Raw genomic sequence first — 23,597 nt, 5'->3', positions numbered from 1 at the left:
GTGTCGCCACCTACCTATCCGCTGGTATCAGCTACTCTGAGTGGTCTATTTGGCTATATTCTGGAATACAGGAGCTCGCGGTCTCTTCTATCTCTGATCACATACAGGGACCTATCGTCGCAAGGTGACCTTTCGAATGAGGGATAATGGACGTGTATGGAACACCAACTTCTCGTCTCATGCCATGCTCGAGCAGCCGCATCGCTCGAAGGGGCTCAATTGGAGCCCCGGATACGAACCCTATCTGATGGACTCGAGTGTACCTGGGAGACATACTATCGAACTCTAAATGCTCGCACGTATATCTTATACAGGGGCTCCCTGGTCTATCTCAGCGTTAATCTCTTGACTCCCACCTCCTGCGCCATGGACATCTTCATGCGCAACATCGCGTTCAACGTGGACCAGCGGTCGTTGAAGATCCGCCTCGCCCTCATTCTTCACAGTCCAGAGTACTCGAGTTCGCCTTCATCGTCACCGATCAACTTCGAAGTCAGGATCTTTAAACATAACAAAGGCAGGGCGAAGAACGGACTGATCACGGTGCCTACCGTGCAGATCGCGCAGCGGTTTCTGGAAGACTACGGGCAGCCATACCCCAAGAAGCACCTGCCAATCGGCACCACCATTATCTTCCAGCCGAGCAACAAGCCACCCCTTCCCGATATTCTGCAGACAGTACGGCGTCTGCCTTACGTCGATCCTAGAGTTGAACAGGAAAGGGAAACAAGGGCATCGGAAGTGCAAGGGATGGTTGTTGCAATAGCCGTGTTGCAGTTCGGGTGGGTCTGCAGGGATGAAGTATTTTCTATTGAATGGGAAAAGCGGCCTCGACACAAAGCGGAGCTGATATTCGACGGAGACAGACGCGAATTCAGGGTGAAGTGGGATGAGTCAACCTTCACTCGCTTCATGGCCATCCGCACGTCGTCGATATTTTGGACGGGTGCTGGCCGAGACACATCCGGTGAACATGCAATATTCTTCTATCTCAATCATGCCCCTTCGTACGAGACCGAAGGGCATGATGCCGAGCTGGTCGAGCTGTTCTCACAGCTGCTTAATCCGCGGAGTTCCCAAGGCCCAAAACGGCGGCGTTGGTCTGCATTTGATGCAGAGCACGAGCCAATCGCTCCGTACACCTCGTTGGCTATCCGGATAGTATGCCCGTCATCCTCGGGTGTGGACACCTACCGAAAGCTGGCCCGAATCGCTCATACGTCAGTCGATGCATCCACATACCCAGTCGACAGACGTGGCGTATGTGCCCCCGACACATGCAGCCGGTACAGCGACTGGATCACGAACACGCCCTGGCTTCTGGCCTTCCAGATCGAGGCGCTGCTACGCTCCCACCTAACGGACATGCAGGAGCTGCTCGGAGTGCTGCGCCCTTTGATTGAAGATACGCGTCGGCGGAACGGAGCTGCATCTGCGGCAGCGATTGTGCGCGACTTCCACTCGCGTGCAAAAGCGGCGTTTTGGGTGGACGATGCAGCCAATAGCGGCCAGTCATCCGTCGCAGAGCTTTTTGCGCTCACGCGCAAGGAATTCCTGTCTAAGCCTCCCGCGCTAGGAAATCCGACAGTCGAAGATGCCGACCTCTTCGAATGCCTTCATGTCACAATCACACCCACCACCATGTACCTCGAAGGCCCCTTCCCGGAGCGATCGAACAGAGTCATGCGTCGGTACAAAGCCAACCAGGAGTGCTTTATGCGAGTCAGCTTCCTCGATGAAACTCAGCTGTCGTATCGTTTCGACCGCGACATCGATGGCCGCGACCTTATCCACAGGAGAGTCAGACACTTCCTGGTCAACGGCTTGACCGTCGCTGGGCGTCGTTTTCAATTTCTTGCATACTCCCAGTCTGCTTTGAAAGAGCATGCGGTCTGGTTCGTCAAGAAGTTTCGAGACGCACAGACAAACGACATAATATCTGCCGCCGACATCATTGCGAGCCTTGGGTCCTTCCGCAACCTCAGTTACGACCCAACGTTGATCCGCTGTCCCGCTCGTTACGCCGCGCGCATTTCTCAAGCTTTCACAGCGACCGACTCGTCGCTGTCGGCAGAGGTGGAAGAGATGTTCGTTCTGGCGGATCTCAAGACACAGGACCTCAAGTACTGTTTTACCGATGGAGTCGGAACCATATCGCCAGAGTTTGCTCGGGCTATATGGGGCGAGCTACGGGCGAAGGGGAGGCGGGCGGGACGGGCGAGGACCTATCCTCGCTTATACCAAATCCGCCTCGGCGGCTCGAAGGGAATGCTCAGCGTCGACTACAAGCTAAAAGGTCGTGCCATCGGGTTGCGGCCTTCAATGGTCAAGTTCGATGCACCGAACACGCTTTCCATCGAAATCGCCCGCGCGTTCGACCGGCCTGGGAGGTACTATCTCAATCGACCACTCATCATGTTGCTGGAAGGCCTCGGTGTCCCATTCGAAGTCTTCCAGTCTCTCCAGGATAACGCCGTCCGGGATGCGCAAGGATCAACCGCGTCTCTCGAGCGCTCAGCCCGGTTGTTGGAAGCCTACGGTCTAGGCGCCTCGTATAGGATCACGTCCACTATGCTCAATCTTCATAGGCTTGGTGTCGGCCCTCTGACTGAGGACATCTTTTGGCAGCAAATGATGGACTTTGCTGTCAACCATGTCCTCAGAGAGCTGAAGCACCATGCCCGCATCCCCGTACCGAACGGATGGACACTTGTGGGCGCGGCCGACGTCTATGGGTACCTGAAAGAAGGAGAGATATTCGCCTGCATTGACGCACCTGACGTATCTGGCGTCATTTTCCTGGAAGGGCCGGTCCTCATATCCCGCTCGCCAACGATCCATCCTGGCGACGTTCAGGTAGTGCGTGCGATTGGACGCCCCCCAGCCGGATCACCCTTCGAGAAGGAGTCTCTGAGGAACGGTGTTATCTTCTCCATCCACGGTGAGTGGTATCCATCATCTGTCCAGACTTACGGGATATTGAGATATGTGCTTCTTCCTCACAACAAGGACATAGGCCCTTGCCATCCTGTTTGGGCGGTGGCGATCTCGACGGCGATGTTTATAACGTAACGCCGATGCCCGGGTTGCGTCCACCGCGGCATCACGGACCAGCAAGCTATGACCCTGCTACTAGGAAGCTTGTTGACCACGATAGCACAATGGAAGACGTCGCCGACTTCGTGGCAGAGTACATCAGCAGCGACGTGGGTTTGTGTTATCTAGTACGCGTTGTCAAAGCTAACTCTGTACATACCTTCTAGACACTGGGGATCATCGCGATTAATTGGTTGATCATCGCAGATCAGAGTACCCAGGGAATCATGGACCCAGCGTGTCTGACGCTCGCTCAACTGCACAGTGACGCAGTCGATTATCCCAAGAGCGGGAATCCAGTTCCGCTAGAAAAGATCCCGAAGCTGAAGTTTCGGGCCAAACCTGATTGGAATGCCCCAGAGACCCACACGAGGGAATCGGTCAATTACTACGAGAGCGACAGGGCGATCGGTCGACTGTTCCGCTCCATTGAGCTCCCTGCTTTGCGGACCGTCACGAGAGCAGCGCGATTCCAGCGCCGTCAAATGGACGACAGCCCCGAACACTCTATGCAAGACATCATCACGGAGTTTCGTGAGAGCGAGCCCAATCACGACAACTTCGTCCTGCACACGGTCGAGGACAAAATCTTGGAGTATATCCCTTGGCGGAGGAAAGCGTGGGCGAAGACGTAATCACGACGATGTGTCAATTGTTCGAGTCATACACGTCGCAGCTGCGTGGGATCTGTGTAGCGCACGCATTGTCCTATTCGCGATCAGCAATACTCACAGAGGAGGAGGCGTTGGTCGGCACCATCGTCGCCAAAACATCCCAGCCACGGAAGCGCAAGGACATGATGTCTCGATTGCGAGAACAGACCGCGAGTCTCGTGAAGGCGGTGCGGACGGAGATATCTGGTATCGATGGTACACCCGCGGAGACTTCGCTGGAACGAGCTTGGGTGGCATACAAGGTCGCCCTAATCCAAGACGACTACTTCGGAGCACGCAGTTTTGCATGGGTTGCTTTGGGCGAGATATTCGATGCGATCAAGGATATCGAGGACGAAGACAGGAGGTCGATGCAGTGATGTCTGGAAATGACAGCGTCTCAAAGGACGGAGAATGTGCAAGAGTGATGGCGAAGTAGCAACAGGCGGCCACTTCGGAGTGTCGGACGTTCAGCGTAGCGAATGAAATGTATTATACAGTTCTTACAGGTCTCCAAATTTACAAGAAGGTTCGCGCCCGCGGAATATTGGGATGGCTCGCACGACAGCGCGCGAACGCAGCATAGAGCACAGCCGGTGTTATGGCAGCTACGCGGTGTTACGCAGGACTAAGAGCGCATTAGAATCCCATGGACTAGGAGCGTATTGAAAGACTCACCGAGAATGACCGAGTCACCACTAAAAACGACAGCACTCAGGACAGTGGGGATCACAACTAAACACGATGAACTCACCGGAGGAACATCTTGCTGATGAACCTGTCCTTGTTTACGGGCTTCTTGTTCTTACCCTTCGGCGTCTCGGTCCACATCTGGCCCAGAATGCATGAGCGAATGCAGAAGAACGAAACGATCGACGCGACTTGCCTCTTTGACGTTCTCAAGGACCTGCAAGATAGTGAGTCTCCGGGAGAAATCTGCACGTGTACCGCTACGCACCATGTTGCTGTGTCTGTCAAAAGCCTTGACACGAGCAAGCAGTTTTTTGTTGTTGCGCAGGGAGATGAGGACTTGCGTATGATTCCGTACGGCCTGCTGGAGCACGGAGAGGGGACCTTGGCTGATCTCATGTTCCTCGAGGGCGCGCAGCTGCGCCTCGTCGAGCTCGGACTTAGGCACATGTACGTACTGGCTGCGAGAGTCGTCAGACAGGATCCGATGACAGTTGCCGAGATTTACTCACCTCATCTTGTCCTGCGGATGGTGGAGGACGAGGTCGCGAGCTGAGGCGGAACGTGTTTGCCGCACCAAACAAGTGGTCGAAAAGTTTGGGATCTCGATCCCCGATTGGTCGCCGGCGCTCTCCCCGCTCAGCCTTTTCTTGCATCCTCACCTTGCTCTCATCAGCTCCGTCTTACCGCTTCACATCCTCATAACAAAGATGGGTCGTTTGAGGCAGAAAGGAAAGGCGGGTGCCGCAAAGGCCTACGTTACCCGCTCTGCCGCAGTCAAGAAGCTACAGTGCTCATTGGCGGATTTCCGGAGGTTGTGCATTCTCAAAGGTGCGTCTCGATGTATCAGCTCACTATCTCGGGCTCTAACTATTTGTATGTAGGCATTTTCCCTCGAGAACCCCGTAACAGGAAGAAAGCAAACAAGGGCTCGTCGGCTCCGACGTCTTTCTACTATACCAAGGACATCGCCTACCTCGCACACGAGCCCGTGCTGAAGAAGCTCAGGGAACACAAAGCCTTTGCGAAGAAACTTTCTCGCGCGCTTGGTAGGGGAGAGTGGAGCAGTGCGAAGAGCTTGGAGGAGAACAAGCCCGTATACCGTCTGGACCACATCATCAAGGAGAGGTGCGCCTTTCCCTCGTTAGTACGAGAATGTTCCATTCATTCCTGTTAGGTATCCGACCTTCGTCGACGCTGTCCGAGACATCGATGACGCTCTTTGCATGATCTTCCTCTTTGCGACACTACCCTCGAATGCACGGGTTGCACCGACTCTCATCGAGAATTGCTCTCGACTTGCTTCAGAATGGCAGCTCTATGTTATGCACACTCGCGCTCTGCGGAAGGTCTTCTTGTCAATCAAGGGTGTCTACTATCAGGCCGAGGTCATGGACCAGACAGTAACTTGGCTTATACCGTATCAGTTCACTCAGAACGTACGTTTCATCGTCCAGTACTCGGAGAAACCGTTACTCATGCACTGACATCCTAGATTCCTTCGGACGTCGATGTTCGGGTTATGCTCACGTTTTTGGAGCTATACCAGACTCTCCTGGGCTTCGTCTTCTTCAAGCTCTACACTGACGCTGGTCTCGTTTACCCGCCTCCTCAGGATGCTGCGAAAGACGAATCAGGGGCCGGTGTTGGGGCGTTCCGTCTACAGGAGTCCACGACTCAGCCTTCTACTACTCCGACGAAAGTGAAGGAAGTCGAGGTCAACGGCAAGCGTGTCTCAACGAAAGACGTGAGACAGACAATCAAGAGTATCGCAAACTCTGCTCAAGGCGATGCAGACGCAGATCTGCCTGCCGCGGACTCCGCCGTTCCCGAAGAGGACGATGAAGAGTTCGTGCAACATCCATCTACATCGAATCTCGACGAGACGGCGTCACTGCCGACGCTACGTACCCTAGCCGCCATCCCCCAGTCCACCACGTCAAAACTATTCGCCCCATACACGTTCTGGCTGTCGCGAGAAACCCCTCGACCGATATTCGAGTTCACTGTGCGTTCCTTCGGTGGTCGAATAGGATGGCCGGAGTCGTCGGGGAGTGGCTCGCCATTCGACGAGACGGACGAGACGATTACGCATGTCATCATTGATCGACCGGTCGTGGAAAAGTCAAACGAGACGGAGGAGGAGAAGGAGCGGCGGCGGCGAAGAAAGTATGTTCAGCCGCAATGGGTGGTGGACTGTATCAACGTCGGGAAGATTCTCCTGGAGGAGCCGTATTTGCAAGGCAAGACCCTCCCCCCTCATCTCAGTCCGTTCGGAGAGCTTGCTGGCGCGTATGATCCTGCTGTCGGCATCGCAGGAGAGAGTGCGGAGATGGAAGATGAAGAAGAGGTCGAGGAAGATGCTGCAATGCACGACGAGGACGACGAGGCGGAGGAGACTGTACGTCCTGAGAAAGCCGCTCTTAAGGCTGCAGCAGAGGCGGAGGACGAGGCAGCTCTGCGCGCTGCAGAGCTCGAAGCGGAGGCCGCAGGCGTGGACTACGGCACCTTTGAAAAGGAAGCGAAAAAGGCAGCGAAGAAGGCGGCTAAGTCCCCTGCGCAGGTGGACGGTGAGGCCGAGCAGGAGATGAACAAGATGATGATGAGCAACAAGCAACGCAAGCTGTACGAGCGTATGAAGTATGGCGAGAAAAAGCGCACGGCAGAGGTGAGCAACTTAACCTACATGGCGCAATACCGGTCGCTGATTTGTGTCTGTCCAGAAACAAAACCTAGAGCAGAGGAAGCGTGCTATCGAAAAGGAGAAGCGCAAGCGATCTAAGACATAGTCGTGAGTGCTGGCGGTAACCAGCCTTGTCTCTGCAATTTTCTGTGTTTAATTTCGATCTGGACATCACTTTCCACGGCACATCGATGAATGTTGTCGTATGATCAGCATGTTGTTCTTTCTATATGCATTGGCGGACCCAACTCGAGACAGTAACCAAGAGACCGGAATGTCATTTCGTATTAGTACAAAGTACAAGCCCACGATTTCGTTGTGTCGCATGTGGTGCACCACTATGCACATCACTGGGTGCGAGACGGAAGACGGCGTCCGGGCTGAACATGGCGACGTGAGTGCTGGAATGCGCTCATAGGTTTGAAGGTAAGTCATACCGTCCAGAGGGCCCTAGATGTCGCCGTTCTCCCAGGCCTCCAAGAGATCATCCATCTCAGACTTCAGGCGTTCCCAGGTGAGAGTCTCGATGCTGACATTGCTGAACCTCAGCTCCCGCAGAGCAGCCCAGATCCAGTTCTGACAGTTCCACTTGAAGTCATGGCGGACGGTAGGGACTTTCGACAAGATATCTTCGACCATAGGGAGATCTTCTTTCTTGATGGTACCCACTGTTAGGTCGCCGCGCCAATTGGCGTTAGTGAGTGGCACATCGTGCAGGACTTCGTAGGAGAACGTGTCGATGTTGCCGGCGGCGTTATAGATGTTGCCGTGGGGGTGGCTTCCCGTGCCGGCGGTCCTGATCGTGAGGGCCCAGTGAAGTGGCAACACTTTGCCTGTCGAGTCTTTGCCTCGCCAGGACTGCGTGACGTTGAGAATGTAGTGGTCGGACTCTCCCATTGGATCTGCGTTACGCAATGAGGCGTCGAAAACGTGGCCAGAGAAGGATGAAGACAAACCTCGGTGTAGATCTCGGACGTAAGAGTGTCGCGTGCAGTTAATATGCAACGATCTAGAAGTGGGGGAAGTGTCAGACAGCCTCCGCTGCATTGTCTGTCGGAGAGTGCACCAGCCTTCGCGTGGGGGATGCTAGTGAGTGTTCCTAGGTATTTGGTTGAGGGAAAGATGGGTTGCGGGGGTCATCGACCTTATATGCACGCTCGGGGAGCTTACCAAAAGAAGAACAAAGCCACTGGATGGTGATGGGCCACGGACAAGCCACAGAGGCAAGGCCACGGACCATCGGAAGCGGACTCGGGAGAACAGAATCAGCGCGAGTCCATCAGCCATCGCATCGACGCGACACGCGCGCGTGACTTTCGCGTGACCGCAAACGTCACGTTGTGGGCGTGTCTTTGGGTCGTGTTTGGCACCTGCCTTTTCTGGCGCAACGCCTGGGCCCGCCTGCCCATTTCGTCCCCGCGCGCTGGACCTCCGCAAGCTCTCTGCCTCCTCCTCGCTGGCTCTCTTTCCCCGGCTCCCGCCAACGCCAGAGTCGCCTCGCATACTGTCCAGCATACCGCTGGCTCGGTATGGTCGGCAAATTTAGCTTGGCAAGGCTTCGCCATCGCACCATAATCGCGACAACGCGCCCGCTACACTACCTCCGCACCAGGACGCCCCGCAAGATGTCCGCATGCAAATGGTCCATCACCACCGCGGTACTGCTGGCGCCGCGACGCCGACCACGTCCACTCATTTCTTTTCTCTTCCTTTGTGGAAGCGGCGTGGGTCTCACGCGCTCTCTACGGTTGCCCCAGCAGCGCGACTATCGTCTGACGAGTTGGGTCTAGCAACTCACCGGTCTTCTGGCTCAACAAGGAGCAAGGCGCTCCCCCCGACGCCTTCGGCGAGCGAGGAAACGAATCTAGTGACTCTGTCCAGGGCTGGCTCGTCTCGGGAAGGGCGTGGACTGGTACTTTGGAGATGGGAGAGCGACTGTCTGCTGACATAGGCTACAGTTCGGGTCCGTCCTCTTCTCTCAACCTGCGCGACACTCTCCCGTACTTGCAGCGTCGACCTCTCAGCCTACTGTCACACTAGCCCGAGCAGCGCTGGGTTGGGGCTACCCCATGTCATGCCCGGATCTGTCTCTGCGTCATCCTCGACTACCGACCTCCATTCCATACCCATCCCCCAACTCCTCCGGACTCGCATTCTCCCCAATCTACTATGAGACGTGTCAGAGCTTCCATCCCGACGCTCAGTTTCCCGTCGAGACAACGCATTGTCTGATCCGGCTCGTGACAACAGGCGGACGAGAGGGCTATCTATCGGCCCCTTCCACTTCTCAGCCAATGACAAGGGGAAGGAGCGTGCAGTTGACTCGGAGCCGGAGGTTGCCTATTCACCATCACCATCCAAGCCTCTGTCGCGCAAGAGCTCATTCTGGTCGCGCAAGAGAGTTGATTCTCAAGATTCCTCTCCCGCTACTCGTCTCACAGCCGAACCATCGCCAAGACCGTCTCTGCCTTCTCTACAACCCATATCGCCCTTCTACATGATGCCAGTATGCCCGCTCATTCTTCACATGCTCCTGGTCCGTCTACACCGCGATCAGCCGATCTGCGTCGGAGACATTCAGAGAGAACACGCCCTACGAGCTCCAAATCCGAGTATTTTGATGATAGTCACCTGCCCGACGTACCATCGCTATCTTCAGTGACACCCAAGCCACCAAAACGCGTAGACCGAAGCGACCCAAAACTGCGGATCCCGCGACTACAAGCCCTCGCTCTGCATTCTTGCATGATGTGCCTCGCGTCATTAAATCCTCTCCGCCGCCCTTCGAACGACCTCTACCCCATCCAGAAGAACCTGCTCCCAAACTACCATCGCCGCATATATCGCCGAGCCTTTCGTCGCCTTGCACTCGACCACGTTCGCAGACGAACCCCCGCTCCTTCACCGTCTATCTATGAACTTATTCGGAAGCTCCCCCACCGCGCATACACCTCGCATCGCTCCCAGCCCTTTATACGACACTCCAACCTACAGTGAGCCGCTGTCGGCTTCTCCGTCTTCCAGTCGCGACTCCTCCCGCCCATCGTTATCCAAACGGTCACTCGAGATACCAAACCCAACGTAGACGACGAATCGCCCGAGGAATACGTCTATAGACTCACTGAGGCTGTGAGCAAGGGTGAGGTGGCTGCTGTCTTGGCATCTAGGTGAGTGAATGGTTCCTATCCATATGCTACGGTGCCTGACTGGATATCTAGCGCGGACCCATTCCACGCGAGAGCACTGCGCGCTTGCATTGAGCGTTTCAACTTCCGCGGCGATCCGTTAGATGTCGCGGTCCGTAAGCTGCTCATGGAAGTTGGCTTGCCGCGAGAGACGCAGCAGATTGACCGTGTCATCGAGGCGTTTGCTGTGCGTTACATGCAGTGTAATCCGAGCATGTACACGTCCGACGGTATGTGCACGTATAGCCTGAGAGTATTGTGGTGGTACTGAGCAACACTGCAGATCATCCGTACATCCTCGCGTTCAGCCTGATCATGCTGCACACGGATGCCTTCAACAAGCATAACAAACGCAAGATGACGAAGGCCGACTACATGAAGAATACGCGGCTCCCTGGTGTTCCTCCAGAGGTATTGGATGTAAGGTGGTCGCTCCTGTTCTTGAATATCTACTAATCACCAAGGTATCAGTGCTTCTACGACAACATCGTCTTCGCCCCGTTTATCTTCATCGAGGACTCAGGAGATCATGGCCACCGCAATACCCTTCCAGACCCTGTGAATGCACGTCGAATGTCTGTATACAACGTCCCTCCAACACCCGGCTCGTCGACATTGCTAGGCAAGGGCAACAAGATAGACCCATATTATCTCATTACTCGAGTATGTGACCTACGCATCTTTCTCCGCTCAGAAGGCTGAGCTGTATACAGGATCTGCTCAACGACCTGCGCGTGAACGTAGCTTCGATCGTTCCTCCAGAGAGTCCTTATTTTTACCGGGGCACTGGAGGTTCTTGGGATGAAGATGAGCTTCTGCGCGCCTTCACGATGGCGGGCGCCATCGCAATCGTCACTGAAGGCCAGTACGGAACCACACCGTTCTTCGGGCTCAGCGTGTCAGGTGGTCCCGGTCCTTTACAGGCGCCAGTGACAGCAGGCATGCCCACCCTGGGGGCATACGGAGGAATGGCCACCGTGAGGATAACCAAGGTCGGATTGCTGCTGCGGAAAGAAGACATCGTCGAGGGTGGCCGGCGTGCGATTAACCGTAAGTGGCGGGAATGGTGTGTGGTGCTGACGGGCTCGCATCTGCTCTTCTTCCGCGACCCGTCTTGGGTGACTTCGATCCAGGCGACGTTGGCGTCAGGCAGGCGACATGTTTCTCAGCCTCTGATGCCCCAGCCAGACGAGTACGTCTCCGTGAAGGATTGTGTCGCTGTCTTCGATAAGTCCTATTCGAAGGTATGTGATGCGAACTCGGTGCATGCCTGTTCAATTGATTGACACCCCTGATGTCTAGCACCCACATACCCTACGCCTCGTGTTACCTGATGGGAAACACTATCTCCTACAGACACATGCAGAGCAGGAGATGAACGAGTGGATCTCTTGCATCAACTATGCCAGCGCGTTCAAGACCACCGGCATCCGGATGCGCGCGCTGGGTATGGCAAATCGCGAGATCGAGCTGACGGGCATCGCAGCTGCCGCCTCGCACGTGCGAGAGATGAAGCATCGAGCCACACCGGTATCTCCGCGCGTGCACACATGGTACGGCGGGCTAGACATCGATTTGCAGTCCTCTGCGCCAGCGTCGTCTCCGGCCGCGCCCCTACCGAATTCAACACCGGTGAGGAAGTCGTCCGTCTCTACCGAGTCTTCGTCTGTCGTGAACGAGAGCTCGGCGAAACTGTTCAAGGCGACGTTCGACCAGGTGAAGACGGAGCTCGCGGCTTCCTCACGCTGGTCCGCCGAGAATCCGAATGGCAAGTCAATCGCACGTCCGCGCACACTCAGCCTGGAGTCATCCACACCGCGATCCTCTCCTATTCCACTGGGCTCAGGCTCGCACAGTGCAAATTCGCACTCCGGCGAACGCTCTCGCCGGATGTCTCGTTCAGACGTCATCCGAAGAAAGCTGCACGACCTCGAGGAGCGGATCTCGACCGCGCAGACGCAGCTCGAGACAGAGATGCGGCTCGTGCGGAACCTGGCGGTGCTGACTCCGTTTCAGCGCGCGACGCGGGAACGCGTGCAGGTCGCGGTGCAAGGCGTGGCGAAGCGGATCATGCAGGCGCGGCTCGAGATCGAGAAGCTCGTGTGCTACCGCGACGTGCTCGCGGACGACCTGCAGGCGGGCGAGCGCGACTGGGAGCGCACGAAACGCATCGCGATGCGCGCGGCGACGGACCGGCTTGCCTCGCAGGAGGTGGACAGACAAAAGCGGCCGCGGACGATGGCGTCTGTGCCGGTGCGCTCGGGTCCGTCGGCCGTGAGCTCGCCTCTCAGTGTTCCCCACTCTGCGAGCACGTCTGCGATCTCACAGGGGAGGGACGAGTCTATTGGAGACGACTCGTTCCACTCTGCGCAGTCGAGTGTTGAGTGGCAGGACATGAGCCCGGGGTGTGCTGCGTTCCTGGACGCGAGAGGGGTACACGAGGCGCACTCGTTCGACTCGCCGACGACGTCTCCGCTGGACACGTCGAACTCGATGAGCAGGGAATTCCCGTTCCCTGATGTGCATGAGCAGCCGCGGGTCGAGCCTCTCCCGGTGGAGGTCCAAAGCTCCGTGGAGAGCGCCGCGTCGGGCCATCGCGCGAGCGATGGCGGTGGGCACGAGAAGTTCTACACTGCGCCTGAGATGCAGGAAGAGCAGGCGGAAGAATGGAACAAGACTCGGGCCGCGAAGCGAGTGTCGCTGGTGAAGCTTCCGCCCGACCTGCGGATTTCTGTGCTGTTTGGGAAGCACGGGCGGAGCGGCAGCGAGACGATCTCGGAGGCGACCGCCACGGCGCCGTCGTCGCCCAGTGCTGGCGCGCCGGAAAGGCGTGCGTACGGACGGACGATGGAGACGTTCACGATGTTGGATGTGTAGGATGGTGTGCGGAACGGAAAGCGGGAAGGTGGATTGATTTATTGATTTCGTGTACACTTGGACTGGACTGGCAGCATGATTCCGCTTCGTATCTGCATCTGCACCCGCATACGTTCGTTCTTGCATAGAGTAGGAGTACACATATACCGCATAAGATAGTCTAGTGAGTTATGGCGTATGTATATTGGAGACGATGATCGCAGGTGCCTGCCGATCGAGAAGCTGCGAAGGCTGGGGAGGTGATAGGCGCGGGAGGCGGCGGGTGATGGCACATCCATGCAAGGCAGGCGGGCTGCCCGGATTGGCTGGCGGCGATCGCAGCGAGGGGCGTGCGACTGGCTGGCCGGTGTCGCCGCCTCTGGGGAGCTTCGCAGAGTCGACGCACCTGCGACGCACCCTCGCTCCGCGCTGCTGTGATGCGTCCGAGTCGGGCATCACTGCCCATCATATCTTCAGACCCAGCCCGGGAAAAAAAAACGCTCCTCTTCCCCATACCACATCTATCTCGATTTTTCCCACGCTCGGAAAAAAGAGGTAAACGGTAGATGAGTAGAGCTAAAGAGACCCACGAGGGGGTCGGTGGAGATCATAGGCATCAGCCCTATCCTACACGCACGCACGAGGGCGATCCAAAGAGCCAAGGACACCAGGTTGAGGGAAAATCGCGAGGGAAGTCTGAGAACCCGGCGCCAATTCCGACGACGCCGAGTCGGGGACGAACCGTCCTCGAAAAAATCTCTAAGACTATCAGACGATCCCCCAAACCACCAGCAGCTGCCATGTTAGGCATAGAACAAACCTATGAGACCGATAGCATCGAGGAAAATGAGACAGAGGAGGAAAGGGCGAGTATGGAGTCGCCGACCCCAAGACCGAGCAGAAAGACCACAGACGTGAACATGATCGAGGACACTGACGACCTGTTCAGCCCAAAGAAGAACAAGGGAGACGAGAGCATGCGCAATATGATCCTCCTTGAGGAGGCACTAGGACGTGCGGCATCCCTCTTAGAAGAGATGTCCATCCATGCTGAGTACACAACCACGGTTACCGAACACGCTGAAACCATTGCAGAACGACTCACCAAACCGAGAGAACCGCAGGTAGTCCCAACGACTAGGCCGGCGTCGCCAACGCCGCCCACCGCAAGCGCCGAAACGAAGCTACTGGACAGCATAGCGAAGACGATCGATAGACTGGCGACTCGGATGGACGCCATGGAGGCCAGGAACCCAACCTCCACCCCCGACACCATCTATTCAGAGGACGACACAGCCACCATAAGGACGACGACCACCAAAACCACGAGGGACAGGCCGACAGTCCGCACAGTGGTAGCGACCTCACAACCCATCAAACCGAAGCCGAGAGCACCGCCACGCCAGTCGCTCAACCCGCTGTCAGCGCACCATCACACGCGCTTGATAGTGGAGATGAAGGACGGCCCGACGGAGAAGGAGAGGCCGAGCGAAGTGGAGATCGTAAAGTACATCAACGAGGTACTCAGAGGGAGCAACGAGAGTAAACACCTGTGGGTGGTGAACGTGAAGTTCAACGCCCACAACAACTGCATCATCTTCACGCGGTCTGACCTGTCGGCAGGGGAGCTTGCTCCTTTCGCGCCCAGTTTTGTAGGATTCTTCGCAGGTGACCGAGCGACAAGGATACGGGCGGACGAGAAATGGTTTAAGGTACAGTTAAACGGGGTCCGCACGCACAACGATAGCACGGGAGATATCGCAACTCCGGAGGAGGTAGAGGCGGAACTCCGGAGCCTGAACCCGGACTATGCCAAGATGGCAGTATGGGATCTTCCACGCTGGATGAGACACAGGGGAGACCTACTGACCAGAGCATTCTCGTCCGTCGTCCTCGCCCTCAAAACACAAGCCGACGCCGACCACTTGGTGAACCGAGTGAAGAACATGGCCATAGCAGGCCAGTTCGCAGACGTTAAACGCTACGCTGACAAACCCCCGGTGTTACAGTGCGGGCGATGCTGGGACTTCGGGCACACACGATCGCGCTGCCACGGAGCCGAAAAGTGCCGGATCTGCGGTGAAACGGCGCACAGCGAGGAGAACCACGTCTGCAAAGAGTGCGAAAGTGCAAAACCGGACGGAGACACGAACATGGAGGAGTGTAAGCATGATTACAAGTGCGCTAACTGCAACGGTCCGCACTCAGCAAACTGGCGAGAGTGTGCGAGCCGGGCCAGAGCAGCGGGCACCACGAAGTCCAAGCCGTCACGCACACCGGAAGGGGTAAAGACCAGCTCCGCAGGACCAGGGTGGAAAGAGGCACGAGGCCCAAAGTCGACACCAAACGCCAACAAGGGCCAGGCGGAGGGAGCACCAGGGCCTAGCCAGGCACAACGCAAAGAGGACGCACGGACCAAGAACCGCTACGAGGCCCTCAACCAAGAAAAGGCTAAGAACGACCTGGCGTCGCTAGAGAAGCGTTTCCCCCAGTTTGACACGTCGTTCTGTCAAACCGCACTAGCAATATCTGACGACGATTTCACAGCAGCAGTTGCATACGCAGAGAGTAGGCTCTCACCAAGCCAGATCGCAGCAAGAATGCGAGACAAGAGAAAGAACAAGCAGAGAGCCTCTCGGCGGCGTCAGTATGATGGACACAACGAAACCAATCCGCGTGCTCCAACTCAACGCCAACAAGCAGAACCCAGCGATCCATGCGCTGCTCAACACGGCAACAGACGAGGACTCGGCCGACATAGTCCTTGTCACCGAACCGTGGTGGGGTAACATAGGAAACGACACGAAGGGACCAGTATCGGAAGCGGCCGCGGGCTGGACACCGATACTCCCAGTCTCCGCAGTGCCAAAGGGGAAACGTCCCAGAGCCATGGCGTACACGCGCCGGCGAGGGGACTTTTCAGTAACTCTACGCTCCGACATTGCTAACGACCTTGACATGCAGGTGCTCGAGATCGCCCAGGCCCCGCACCCTCCTACCATCATCGTCAACATCTACAACGATGACAAGAAGGAGGGAACGAGGTCAGCAGCGAAGAGACTCCAGCAACTCGACATCCCAGCGGAGCTGCCAGTCATCATCTCGGGTGACTGGAACCTCCACCACCCGCTCTGGTCACGAGTAGCAGACCCGGCAAACGCGAGGACGGACCAAACGGTGGACTGGCTGACGGAAAAGGGCTACATGATCAAGAATGAAAAAGGCGAACCCACCTACTTCTCACACGACCACCGAACGCAGTCGACGCTCGACTTGACGTTCACCAACCCGAAGGCAACAGAACTCGACACGGCGCGGCACTGGCGCATAGACCGGGACATGGCGTTCGGATCGGACCACTTCGCGCTGAGGTGGGAGATCGACCACGGAGCAGAGGAGATCGACAATATCGCAGGAGAGCGATACAACTTCAAGGACACGGACCCGAAGGAATGGGGAAAGGCGTACAGGGCGGCCCTCCAAGACCACAGCCTGGCCCTCAACCGCCTACAAGATCGACGGACTATACTTACGCCAGACCAGGTGGATGAAGCCGCTGACGCCATTACAGCTGCCATGCAGGAAGCTAACGCCGCGGCAGCTAAAGTCAGAAAGCCAAGCGACAGAGCTCGGCCGTGGTGGAACGCGGAGCTGCACGGCGCAGCGAAACGGATCGCAGACTTACGTTCACAGAGCCTAGCGCATATCCAGCGCTGGGGATCCCAGGCAACAGCGACTAACGCGAAGATTAAGAAGTCGCGGAACTACTTCAAGCGGCTATACAAGAAAGCACGCCAGAAGTGGATCACGGACACCCTGGAAGAAGCAACGTCGGCGGATATCTGGAGCTTCACGAAGTGGGGTAAAGGCGTGCGCTCATACCAGTCCCCAGCCATCTCGAGAGGAGCAGGACAAGAACCCGCAGTTGCGCACAAGGACAAGTGCGACGCACTGCGGGATGAGCTATTCCAACCACCACCACCACTAGAGGGCGTCCCCGACAATGACCTGGAAAACGCACATGAGGAGGACTTCCCGGACGAAGACATAACAGCCGAGGAGGTGAGGCGTTCCATTTTCGAACAAGGGGCAGACAAAGCCCCCGGGCTATCACAATGCCAATTCCGAGTTATACGATGGGCCTGGAAGGAGGACCCAGATATGATCACTACGCTGATGCACCACTGCCTACAGACCGGTTACCACCCACGCGCCTGGCGAAAGGCGATAGCCATCGCCCTCCCGAAGCCTGGCAAACCAGACTACAGTAACCCACGGGCCTACCGACTGATTCAATTACTCGAGTGTCTAGGGAAGACACTCGAGCGCATCGTCGCAAACCGCCTGGCGTACCTGGTATCGACCCATAACCTAGTCCCAGCCAACCAGTTCGGGGGTCGCCCCGCAAGCTCTACGGACGACGCCATCCTCACCTTTGTCCACGACGTCGAAGCAGCCCACAACCATGGCAAGGTCACGTCCGCACTCACATTCGACATCAAAGGATTCTTTGACTTCGTCAACCACAAACGCCTCCTCAACGTCATGCGAGCGAAACACCTCCCCCTCCAACTCGTCAGATGGACAGCAACCTTCCTGTCAGAGCGCGAAGCAGCCATCTGCCTCGACGGGATCCGGGGGGAAATGAAGCCGGTTACCAACGGCATACCACAAGGATCCCCTATCTCACCCATCCTCTCGATCCTCTACGCGGCCGAGCTACAGGAAATCTTCGAGGCGAAAGCCCGGATTCACCTACAAGCAAAGATCGCGAAACTCAGCCTCCCCGACGACCCCTCCCCAGCTACGCTGATCATGTTCATCGACGATGGCAAAGTCTACGTCTCGTCCGACTCACTCGACACAAACGTCCGCATCCTCACACTCGCATATGGAGAGGTCGCCACCTGGCTTAAGAGCGTCGGACTCTCGCCCGACCTCGTCAAACGCGAACTCATGCACTACTCGCTGAGATTGCGAAAACCGAACGACTCACCAACGATCACCCTACCAGGAGCAGACGAACAACCAGTCATCATAAAAGCCATGGACGCGACGAAGTGGCTCGGAGTCCACCTCGACCGCCGACTCAACTTCGACCACCACGTCAAGCAGATGGCCGGACGAGCGGAGAAGACTGTGAACGGCATGGGAATGCTCGCAAACACGGTACGAGGACTCTCACAAGAACACCTCAGAACGCTGTACACCGCATGTGTACGTCCGATACTGACGTACGCATGCCCGGCCTGGTGGAGAGGTAAGAAGGCGCACGAACACGCCTTGGAGAAGGTGCAGAATAGAGCACTGAGACTCATCTGCGCGGCCTTCAAGACGACGAAGATCGTGGCGATGGAAATCGAAGCAGCAATACCACCCATCCAACACCACCTAGACCTCACGAAGGACCGCGCGGCCATCAGGTTCAATAAGCTCAGTGCCCACAGCCCGATCATACAACGCCTCCCAGAAGGCTGGAGCATACTCCCGACCTCGACACCAGCTCCCCCTCGCCCTACACACCGCAGAGTGACAGCCCGACGCAAGACACCCCCGCCTCCACTCGACTCTGCAACCTGGCAAAGAGATCGGACCCCAATGACGAGCGCATAGTGCCGCTCGCCGTACCACCATGGAAGAAGACCCCAGCCGACTATGGAGGACGCTTGGTGATCACGCCGGCAGTCAAGGGGGTGACAAAAAACGAAGCAATGAAGGCGCACAATGGAAAGCTAAGCAAATTGAAACTATCCCCGAGAACGCGATGATATACTCTGATGGCTCCCTACTCACAGAGAACGGTCAACGCCGCGTCGGCGCAGGCTATGTCGTTGCCCAACGAAACAAGACTCTATTCAAAAGGAGAATAGCCATGAGCAGGAAGTCGGAGGTCTACGACGCGGAGATGCTAGGCCTAGCAGAGGCGGCCATCGACATGGAAGAATACCTACAGTGCGACGACGCACGAGACATCCGACACCTCCACTTCTACGCCGACAACACCGCCGCGATCTCAGCGATCTTCGAGGCGAAGCCAGGCCCATCCCAAAAGCATTCAATCACCTTCAGGAACTTCGCCATACGGTACCTGGAGGCCAACCCCGAACACCGCATCACAGTGGCGTGGACACCAGGCCACAAGGGCATCATAGGAAACGAAATCGCGGATGTACTAGCGAAGGAAGCCACGACGAGCGAGGGCCCCAACCAGTACGCGACGCGAGCCAACGCCTTGCGCAGAGCCAAAGAACGCGCAACGAACGCGTGGGTCGACGAGTGGAAAAAGACACACCCAACAGGTCACTTTGCGACGGCGAATCGACTACCACCACAAGCCAAACCGAGAAAGCCCTTCCTTACCCTCCCGCGAGAGATCTTTGGACGAACACTCCAGTGCAGAACGGGACACGGATTCATAGGCGAGTACTACAAGTCGTTCGTACCTAGTGAACCGGTCGACTGCCCTTGCGGCGACCCCTACCAGTCACGACGCCACATCCTCCAGGACTGCCCAAGATACGAGAAATACCGACACACGCTGCGCGCAGTGAGCACGACGATCGACTTGCCGTCCATCCTCGGCACAGAGGAGGGGATAGACGCCCTCGCGAAATTCATCGGGAAAAGCAACGCATTCACGAAGACGGGAGAGCCGCCAGGAGGGTGGGGCGAAGAAGAACAGGACCAAGACGCGAGAGAGGAGGACCCAGCAGACGAAGACGAGGGAGACCAGAGCGGAGAGGAGGACGAAGGAGAGGCGCAGAGCGAGAACGAGGACGACGAAGAGTAAAACGGTACTAGCTGCACGGCGACGTACCGTCCCCACCTCCCCCATCCAACACCATCGACACCTCGTGCACTAGGGGGGCAATGCCGGCTTGCGCCCCTAGGAGAAGGACGCCGCAGAGCCGAATATGGACAGTATGCTTCTCACTACTTTTTCTTCTTTATTCACTATTTATCACCATGCACGTTTCGTCTCGACCTCAGAACGCTCCCCTAGACACTACCGCATAACCCGACTTGATTGCCTATCCATTACAGTACACACCTCACGCGTATATACTACTACACTACCCTCGAAAGGGGCGCAGGTCTGGGCGGCGCGTTTAAACGCCCGCACTTGTACAGGCCGGCGTCCGCCGCGTCTTAGCACGTTGTTTGCTTGTTGCGGTTAATAAATGCTGAATTCATCATCATCATCATCAGACCCAGCCCGGGTTTCGTTGCCGGGCTCGTCTCCCCGTCCCCGCTCCTCCTCCGCCGGCGCAGTGCTCCCCCCACCTCGACGATACCAACCGCCGTCGCCCTCGCGCGACAAGCTTCTGCCCCCGATTGGCCCGCCCCCGGTACCCGGCTGCCGTACAGCCTGAAAGAGGCTAATTTCCCTCATCATTGGTTTAGCAGACTAGAAGGTTGCGTCCGACGCACGCGCTGTCCTTTCTCAGGTGACGCTCACGCGGGCCATGTCCGACAACGTTAACGCTGCGCGCAGTGCCCACCGCAAGACGTTCTCTTTCCTTTCGTCTTCCTGGTTTCCGTCCAAACTCTCTCTCCAGCCGTTTGTTCAGCGTTCGACCGACCGGGAGAGTACTCCACAGGAACACCGCGTAGACGAGGCCTCCACATCTGCGCCACCCACACTCCTACCAGTTCCAACCACACCAATCTTCCGCGGGGCCCTTCGCCCTCCCCTTTCTCTCGTCACCTTCCTGCCAGACCAAATCTCAGCAACATGCGGCTCGCGCGCAAAGTCAAGAATTTCGGTCGTGACGCGGGCGAGAATGCGAAACCCAAGCAGCGCGGGCGCGTCGGCGACATGCTCGAGGATCCCTACTCGCTCATGACTATGGCCCCAGCCTCCTCGTCCCCCTTCCCTTCGCCGACCACCAGTTCACTCGTCGATCCGAGCGCGCTGCAAGATCGCTTAAGCGCAGCGCGACAGTCGGCAATCAACCCATCGCACAGGCGAGTTCACAATCTGCAGGTGTGCATCGCGCGCGTTCCCTAGCAGCTCTGCCGTCGCAACCCTCGTCCAATCATACTACGCAGTCCGATGAGCCTAATCTGTCGCCGGTCGTATTTGCACCTCGCGAGGAGACCAGCCAGCCTCAATCAGAGACGAGTAGCGCGTTCTACTCCGAGTCGCTCGTCCCGTCCAAGGCACCTTCGCTCATCGACGAAGAGGAGGAGTTGCCCTCGCCCGTCTCCGAGGTGCCCACGACCGCAGCCTCAGAATCACATCGCTTCCGTAACATCTCTTCGGACAGCAACGGTGAGAAATCTCACGCTCGCCTCGCATCCGCCGTGTCAAAAGCAGCGACGGCCCGTAGCGCTTCCCAGGACAGACATCCAGTAGACATCGCTGCATCCTCGCACGAGCAGGAGCCATCGGGGTCCTCATCTTCGTCACAGCAAGCACCACCCCTCATCCGGTGTCGCCCGCCCTCCCCGCAGGGCATTGCTATCCTCGAAGGCGATCTCCTCACTAACCCCCGAAACGGTCGTTGTCCCTTCGTCGGGCACAGACACCACGCAGCTCTCGGCGACGACTCAGTCTGGACATCCGCAACCTCTCGCCCGAGCCGTCCAAAGGCGGCGCGTCACGTCTCAAGAAGAGTCGATCGGCATCGGCATCGTCGCATCGCCCACTCAGGCCCGACGCGGTAGACGAGCTGGTGGATTCGTATCTGAGTGAGAACATGGCTGGGCCGGTGGACCCAGAGGACGACAAGCAGCATGCGATGAATGTCAGGCGGGCAAAGAAGATGATGCAGGTCAGTGTGCTGTCTATTTACACTGCCTCGATTGCCAGAGTGACTGACACGCCCATGCGCAGCTCTTCGGCGACAAGCCACCAAAGGAGCTCTTCCAGATTCGCTCACACAGGATGCGGGACGATACAATCGACACCATCTCCATCCTCACGACCGTCTCTGAGAACCGCCGCGACTCGCGGGCTACCTTCACCTCTGTCACCTCTAGCATCAGCATTCATCGACGACTCCGAGACTCCCTCCAGTCGTCCAACTCCGATCCGCCGTCGCCCCTGGTCTTCAGTGGTAATTCGAGTGAGTCTCGACACGGTACCCCAGAGGAGGCGAAGGATAGCGACCCCGTTGAAGCCCAGCCGAAAGCGGAGCCCGAACCACAGGTAGAGACAGAGACAGAGACAGCGCCTCCCGTACCAGAGCAGGACACGGCTGGCCCAGCGGACACCACAATGTCTCCCCGACGTCCCTCCGTACATTCGCGCCCCGGCACGCCCTCTCCGCGCGCGTCCGACCCGCGAGCCCGCCCGACCCTCGCCTCCCTCGACCTCGTAGCCGCTGGCTCGTACTCGCATTCGCGGAGCCACTCCCGCACCCACTCTCGCAACCACTCGCTGCACTCGCAGAGGCCGCTCTCCCCCGAGCCGCTCCCGCCCCTGCCCACGAGCCCGCGCTCGCCCATCTCCGGCGCGCCCTTCTCCGACCTCGTCCCCTCCCAGCCGCCCGTGCCCACGAACGACGCAGGCGTAGACCCCGAGCAGGCCGAGCGCGAACGCGAGGGCCAAGACACAGTGGGCGCACCCCCCGAGAACTTCCGGGCGCGCCGCATCCGCGCGGCGAAGCTCTCGCGCTTCTTCGGCGTCGCGCCGCACGACCTCACGGGCGTGCTCGCGAGCGCCCCGCCCGCGTCGCCGACGCTCTCGGTCGGGCCGTACTCCCTCGCGCGCGGCGTGCACGAGGGCCGCCCGAAGACGCCCAGGCAAGACATGTCGTCGTCGTTCGAGCACTCCGGGGCGATGTCGAGCACGCCGTCGCTGCCGTCGCACGCCCAATCCGAACGCTCAAAGTCGCGTGAACGGCCGAGATCACGGTGGAGGTCGCGGCGGAAGTCCCGCGTCCGTTCAGGCTCGGGCGAGAAAAGAGGCCTGCGCAGGAGCTCGATATGGAAGCGGTCCTCAATCAACTACGGAGGATGAGGTGATCGACGCAATATGCTTCATCTCAACTCCTCTAACGACTGGCGCCGCTTCGCCATATTGGTGGGTGGCCGTACGAAACTTCACGATGGCTATATGCGGGTATTCGTTGAATCTTTCGTGTTCATTTTCGCGCTCAATTGGTCGTTTGACGGATCGCCGTCTGCAATCACCGTTCAGTTGCTTATCCTATCATTGACCACAGATTACATATTGCGCTTCGATCTACGCACGGTGTAATTGCTGTTAGTATACCCGCTACGTACTTCCATCTAGTACTTACTGTCACACATCCCACCATTGTCGCTCCTTTGAAGCATTTACATAGTACTCTAGCACATTTCAACGCGTTGTTGTTTGCACACGTAGTGTCTGGATCCAGAACTGTCCCTCATTGTCGCTGTCTCATGCACACAATCACATCGATCATATGCTGTCTGTTGTCCGACGACGTTGTCTCGAATTAC

General features: G+C 57.4%; 7 protein-coding genes across 7 annotated transcripts; 4 read left to right on the top strand and 3 right to left on the bottom strand.

Moving 5' to 3' along the window:
- Window positions 1-43: 43 nt before the first annotated feature.
- B0H18DRAFT_971384 (uncharacterized protein) lies at window positions 44-302 on the bottom strand. The gene has a single exon (XM_048043790.1). It carries the CDS (start codon window positions 272-274, stop codon window positions 98-100), a length of 177 nt encoding a protein of 58 aa, XP_047900689.1. The 5' UTR covers window positions 275-302; the 3' UTR covers window positions 44-97.
- Window positions 303-366: 64 nt separating this feature from the next.
- Window positions 367-4,129, top strand: B0H18DRAFT_1081731 (RdRP-domain-containing protein; the record flags this gene model as incomplete). Its single annotated transcript, XM_048031432.1, has 6 exons — window positions 367-460; window positions 518-2,863; window positions 2,885-2,941; window positions 3,010-3,206; window positions 3,264-3,630; window positions 3,693-4,129. The coding sequence occupies 6 exons, from the start codon at window positions 367-369 to the stop codon at window positions 4,127-4,129; spliced, it is 3,498 nt and encodes a 1,165-aa protein (XP_047900688.1).
- Window positions 4,130-4,272: 143 nt separating this feature from the next.
- B0H18DRAFT_202777 (Sm-like ribonucleoprotein) lies at window positions 4,273-5,010 on the bottom strand. The gene is made up of 6 exons (XM_048037096.1): window positions 4,952-5,010; window positions 4,708-4,900; window positions 4,636-4,656; window positions 4,504-4,580; window positions 4,428-4,447; window positions 4,273-4,377 (listed from the first exon to the last, which is right to left on the bottom strand). Exons 1-6 carry the CDS (start codon window positions 4,954-4,956, stop codon window positions 4,358-4,360), a joined length of 336 nt encoding a protein of 111 aa, XP_047900687.1. The 5' UTR covers window positions 4,957-5,010; the 3' UTR covers window positions 4,273-4,357.
- Window positions 5,011-5,088: 78 nt separating this feature from the next.
- On the top strand, window positions 5,089-7,383 carry B0H18DRAFT_925946 (Pescadillo N-terminus-domain-containing protein). Its single transcript, XM_048041627.1, has 5 exons — window positions 5,089-5,270; window positions 5,324-5,567; window positions 5,617-5,878; window positions 5,935-7,107; window positions 7,163-7,383. Exons 1-5 carry the CDS (start codon window positions 5,150-5,152, stop codon window positions 7,226-7,228), a joined length of 1,866 nt encoding a protein of 621 aa, XP_047900686.1. The 5' UTR covers window positions 5,089-5,149; the 3' UTR covers window positions 7,229-7,383.
- A 97-nt stretch (window positions 7,384-7,480) lies between these two features.
- Window positions 7,481-8,385, bottom strand: B0H18DRAFT_971377 (uncharacterized protein). Its single transcript, XM_048043789.1, has 3 exons — window positions 8,193-8,385; window positions 8,079-8,131; window positions 7,481-8,024 (listed from the first exon to the last, which is right to left on the bottom strand). The coding sequence occupies exon 3, from the start codon at window positions 8,017-8,019 to the stop codon at window positions 7,573-7,575; it is 447 nt and encodes a 148-aa protein (XP_047900685.1). The 5' UTR covers window positions 8,020-8,024; window positions 8,079-8,131; window positions 8,193-8,385; the 3' UTR covers window positions 7,481-7,572.
- A 1,651-nt stretch (window positions 8,386-10,036) lies between these two features.
- B0H18DRAFT_1100723 (uncharacterized protein) lies at window positions 10,037-13,397 on the top strand (the record flags this gene model as incomplete). Its single annotated transcript, XM_048032499.1, has 7 exons — window positions 10,037-10,115; window positions 10,208-10,289; window positions 10,341-10,537; window positions 10,591-10,727; window positions 10,779-10,970; window positions 11,021-11,551; window positions 11,610-13,397. The coding sequence occupies 7 exons, from the start codon at window positions 10,037-10,039 to the stop codon at window positions 13,182-13,184; spliced, it is 2,793 nt and encodes a 930-aa protein (XP_047900684.1). The 3' UTR covers window positions 13,185-13,397.
- Window positions 13,398-21,694: 8,297 nt separating this feature from the next.
- B0H18DRAFT_202715 (uncharacterized protein) lies at window positions 21,695-23,382 on the top strand. The gene is made up of 2 exons (XM_048037095.1): window positions 21,695-21,940; window positions 22,003-23,382. Exons 1-2 carry the CDS (start codon window positions 21,866-21,868, stop codon window positions 23,128-23,130), a joined length of 1,203 nt encoding a protein of 400 aa, XP_047900683.1. The 5' UTR covers window positions 21,695-21,865; the 3' UTR covers window positions 23,131-23,382.
- The last annotated feature ends 215 nt before the right edge of the window (window positions 23,383-23,597 follow it).

The sequence above is a fragment of the Fomitopsis serialis genome (assembly GCF_022376445.1).
Source record: "Fomitopsis serialis strain Sig1Antser10 chromosome Unknown B0H18scaffold_2, whole genome shotgun sequence".
NCBI classification, from domain to species: domain Eukaryota; kingdom Fungi; phylum Basidiomycota; class Agaricomycetes; order Polyporales; family Fomitopsidaceae; genus Fomitopsis; species Fomitopsis serialis.
Note: the sequence above shows the minus strand (reverse complement) of the source record. Positions and strands in the feature narration are given on the sequence as shown.

Excerpts from the sequence above, each read along its gene's own strand:
- B0H18DRAFT_925946 (XM_048041627.1), top strand. The coding sequence starts at position 5,150 with ATGGGTCGTTTGAGGCAGAAAGGAAAGGCGGGTGCCGCAAAGGCCTAC. Across the intron at positions 5,271-5,323 it reads GAGGTTGTGCATTCTCAAAG|GCATTTTCCCTCGAGAACCC; the intron begins GTGCGTCTCGAT and ends ATTTGTATGTAG. Across the intron at positions 5,568-5,616 it reads GACCACATCATCAAGGAGAG|GTATCCGACCTTCGTCGACG; the intron begins GTGCGCCTTTCC and ends CATTCCTGTTAG.
- B0H18DRAFT_971377 (XM_048043789.1), bottom strand. The coding sequence starts at position 8,019 with ATGGGAGAGTCCGACCACTACATTCTCAACGTCACGCAGTCCTGGCGA.
- B0H18DRAFT_202715 (XM_048037095.1), top strand. The coding sequence starts at position 21,866 with ATGGCTGGGCCGGTGGACCCAGAGGACGACAAGCAGCATGCGATGAAT. Across the intron at positions 21,941-22,002 it reads GGGCAAAGAAGATGATGCAG|CTCTTCGGCGACAAGCCACC; the intron begins GTCAGTGTGCTG and ends GCCCATGCGCAG.
- B0H18DRAFT_971384 (XM_048043790.1), bottom strand. The coding sequence starts at position 274 with ATGTCTCCCAGGTACACTCGAGTCCATCAGATAGGGTTCGTATCCGGG.
- B0H18DRAFT_202777 (XM_048037096.1), bottom strand. Across the intron at positions 4,657-4,707 it reads TTGACAGACACAGCAACATG|GTCCTTGAGAACGTCAAAGA; the intron begins GTGCGTAGCGGT and ends ACTATCTTGCAG. Across the intron at positions 4,581-4,635 it reads TCCTTGAGAACGTCAAAGAG|ATGTGGACCGAGACGCCGAA; the intron begins GCAAGTCGCGTC and ends ATTCTGGGCCAG.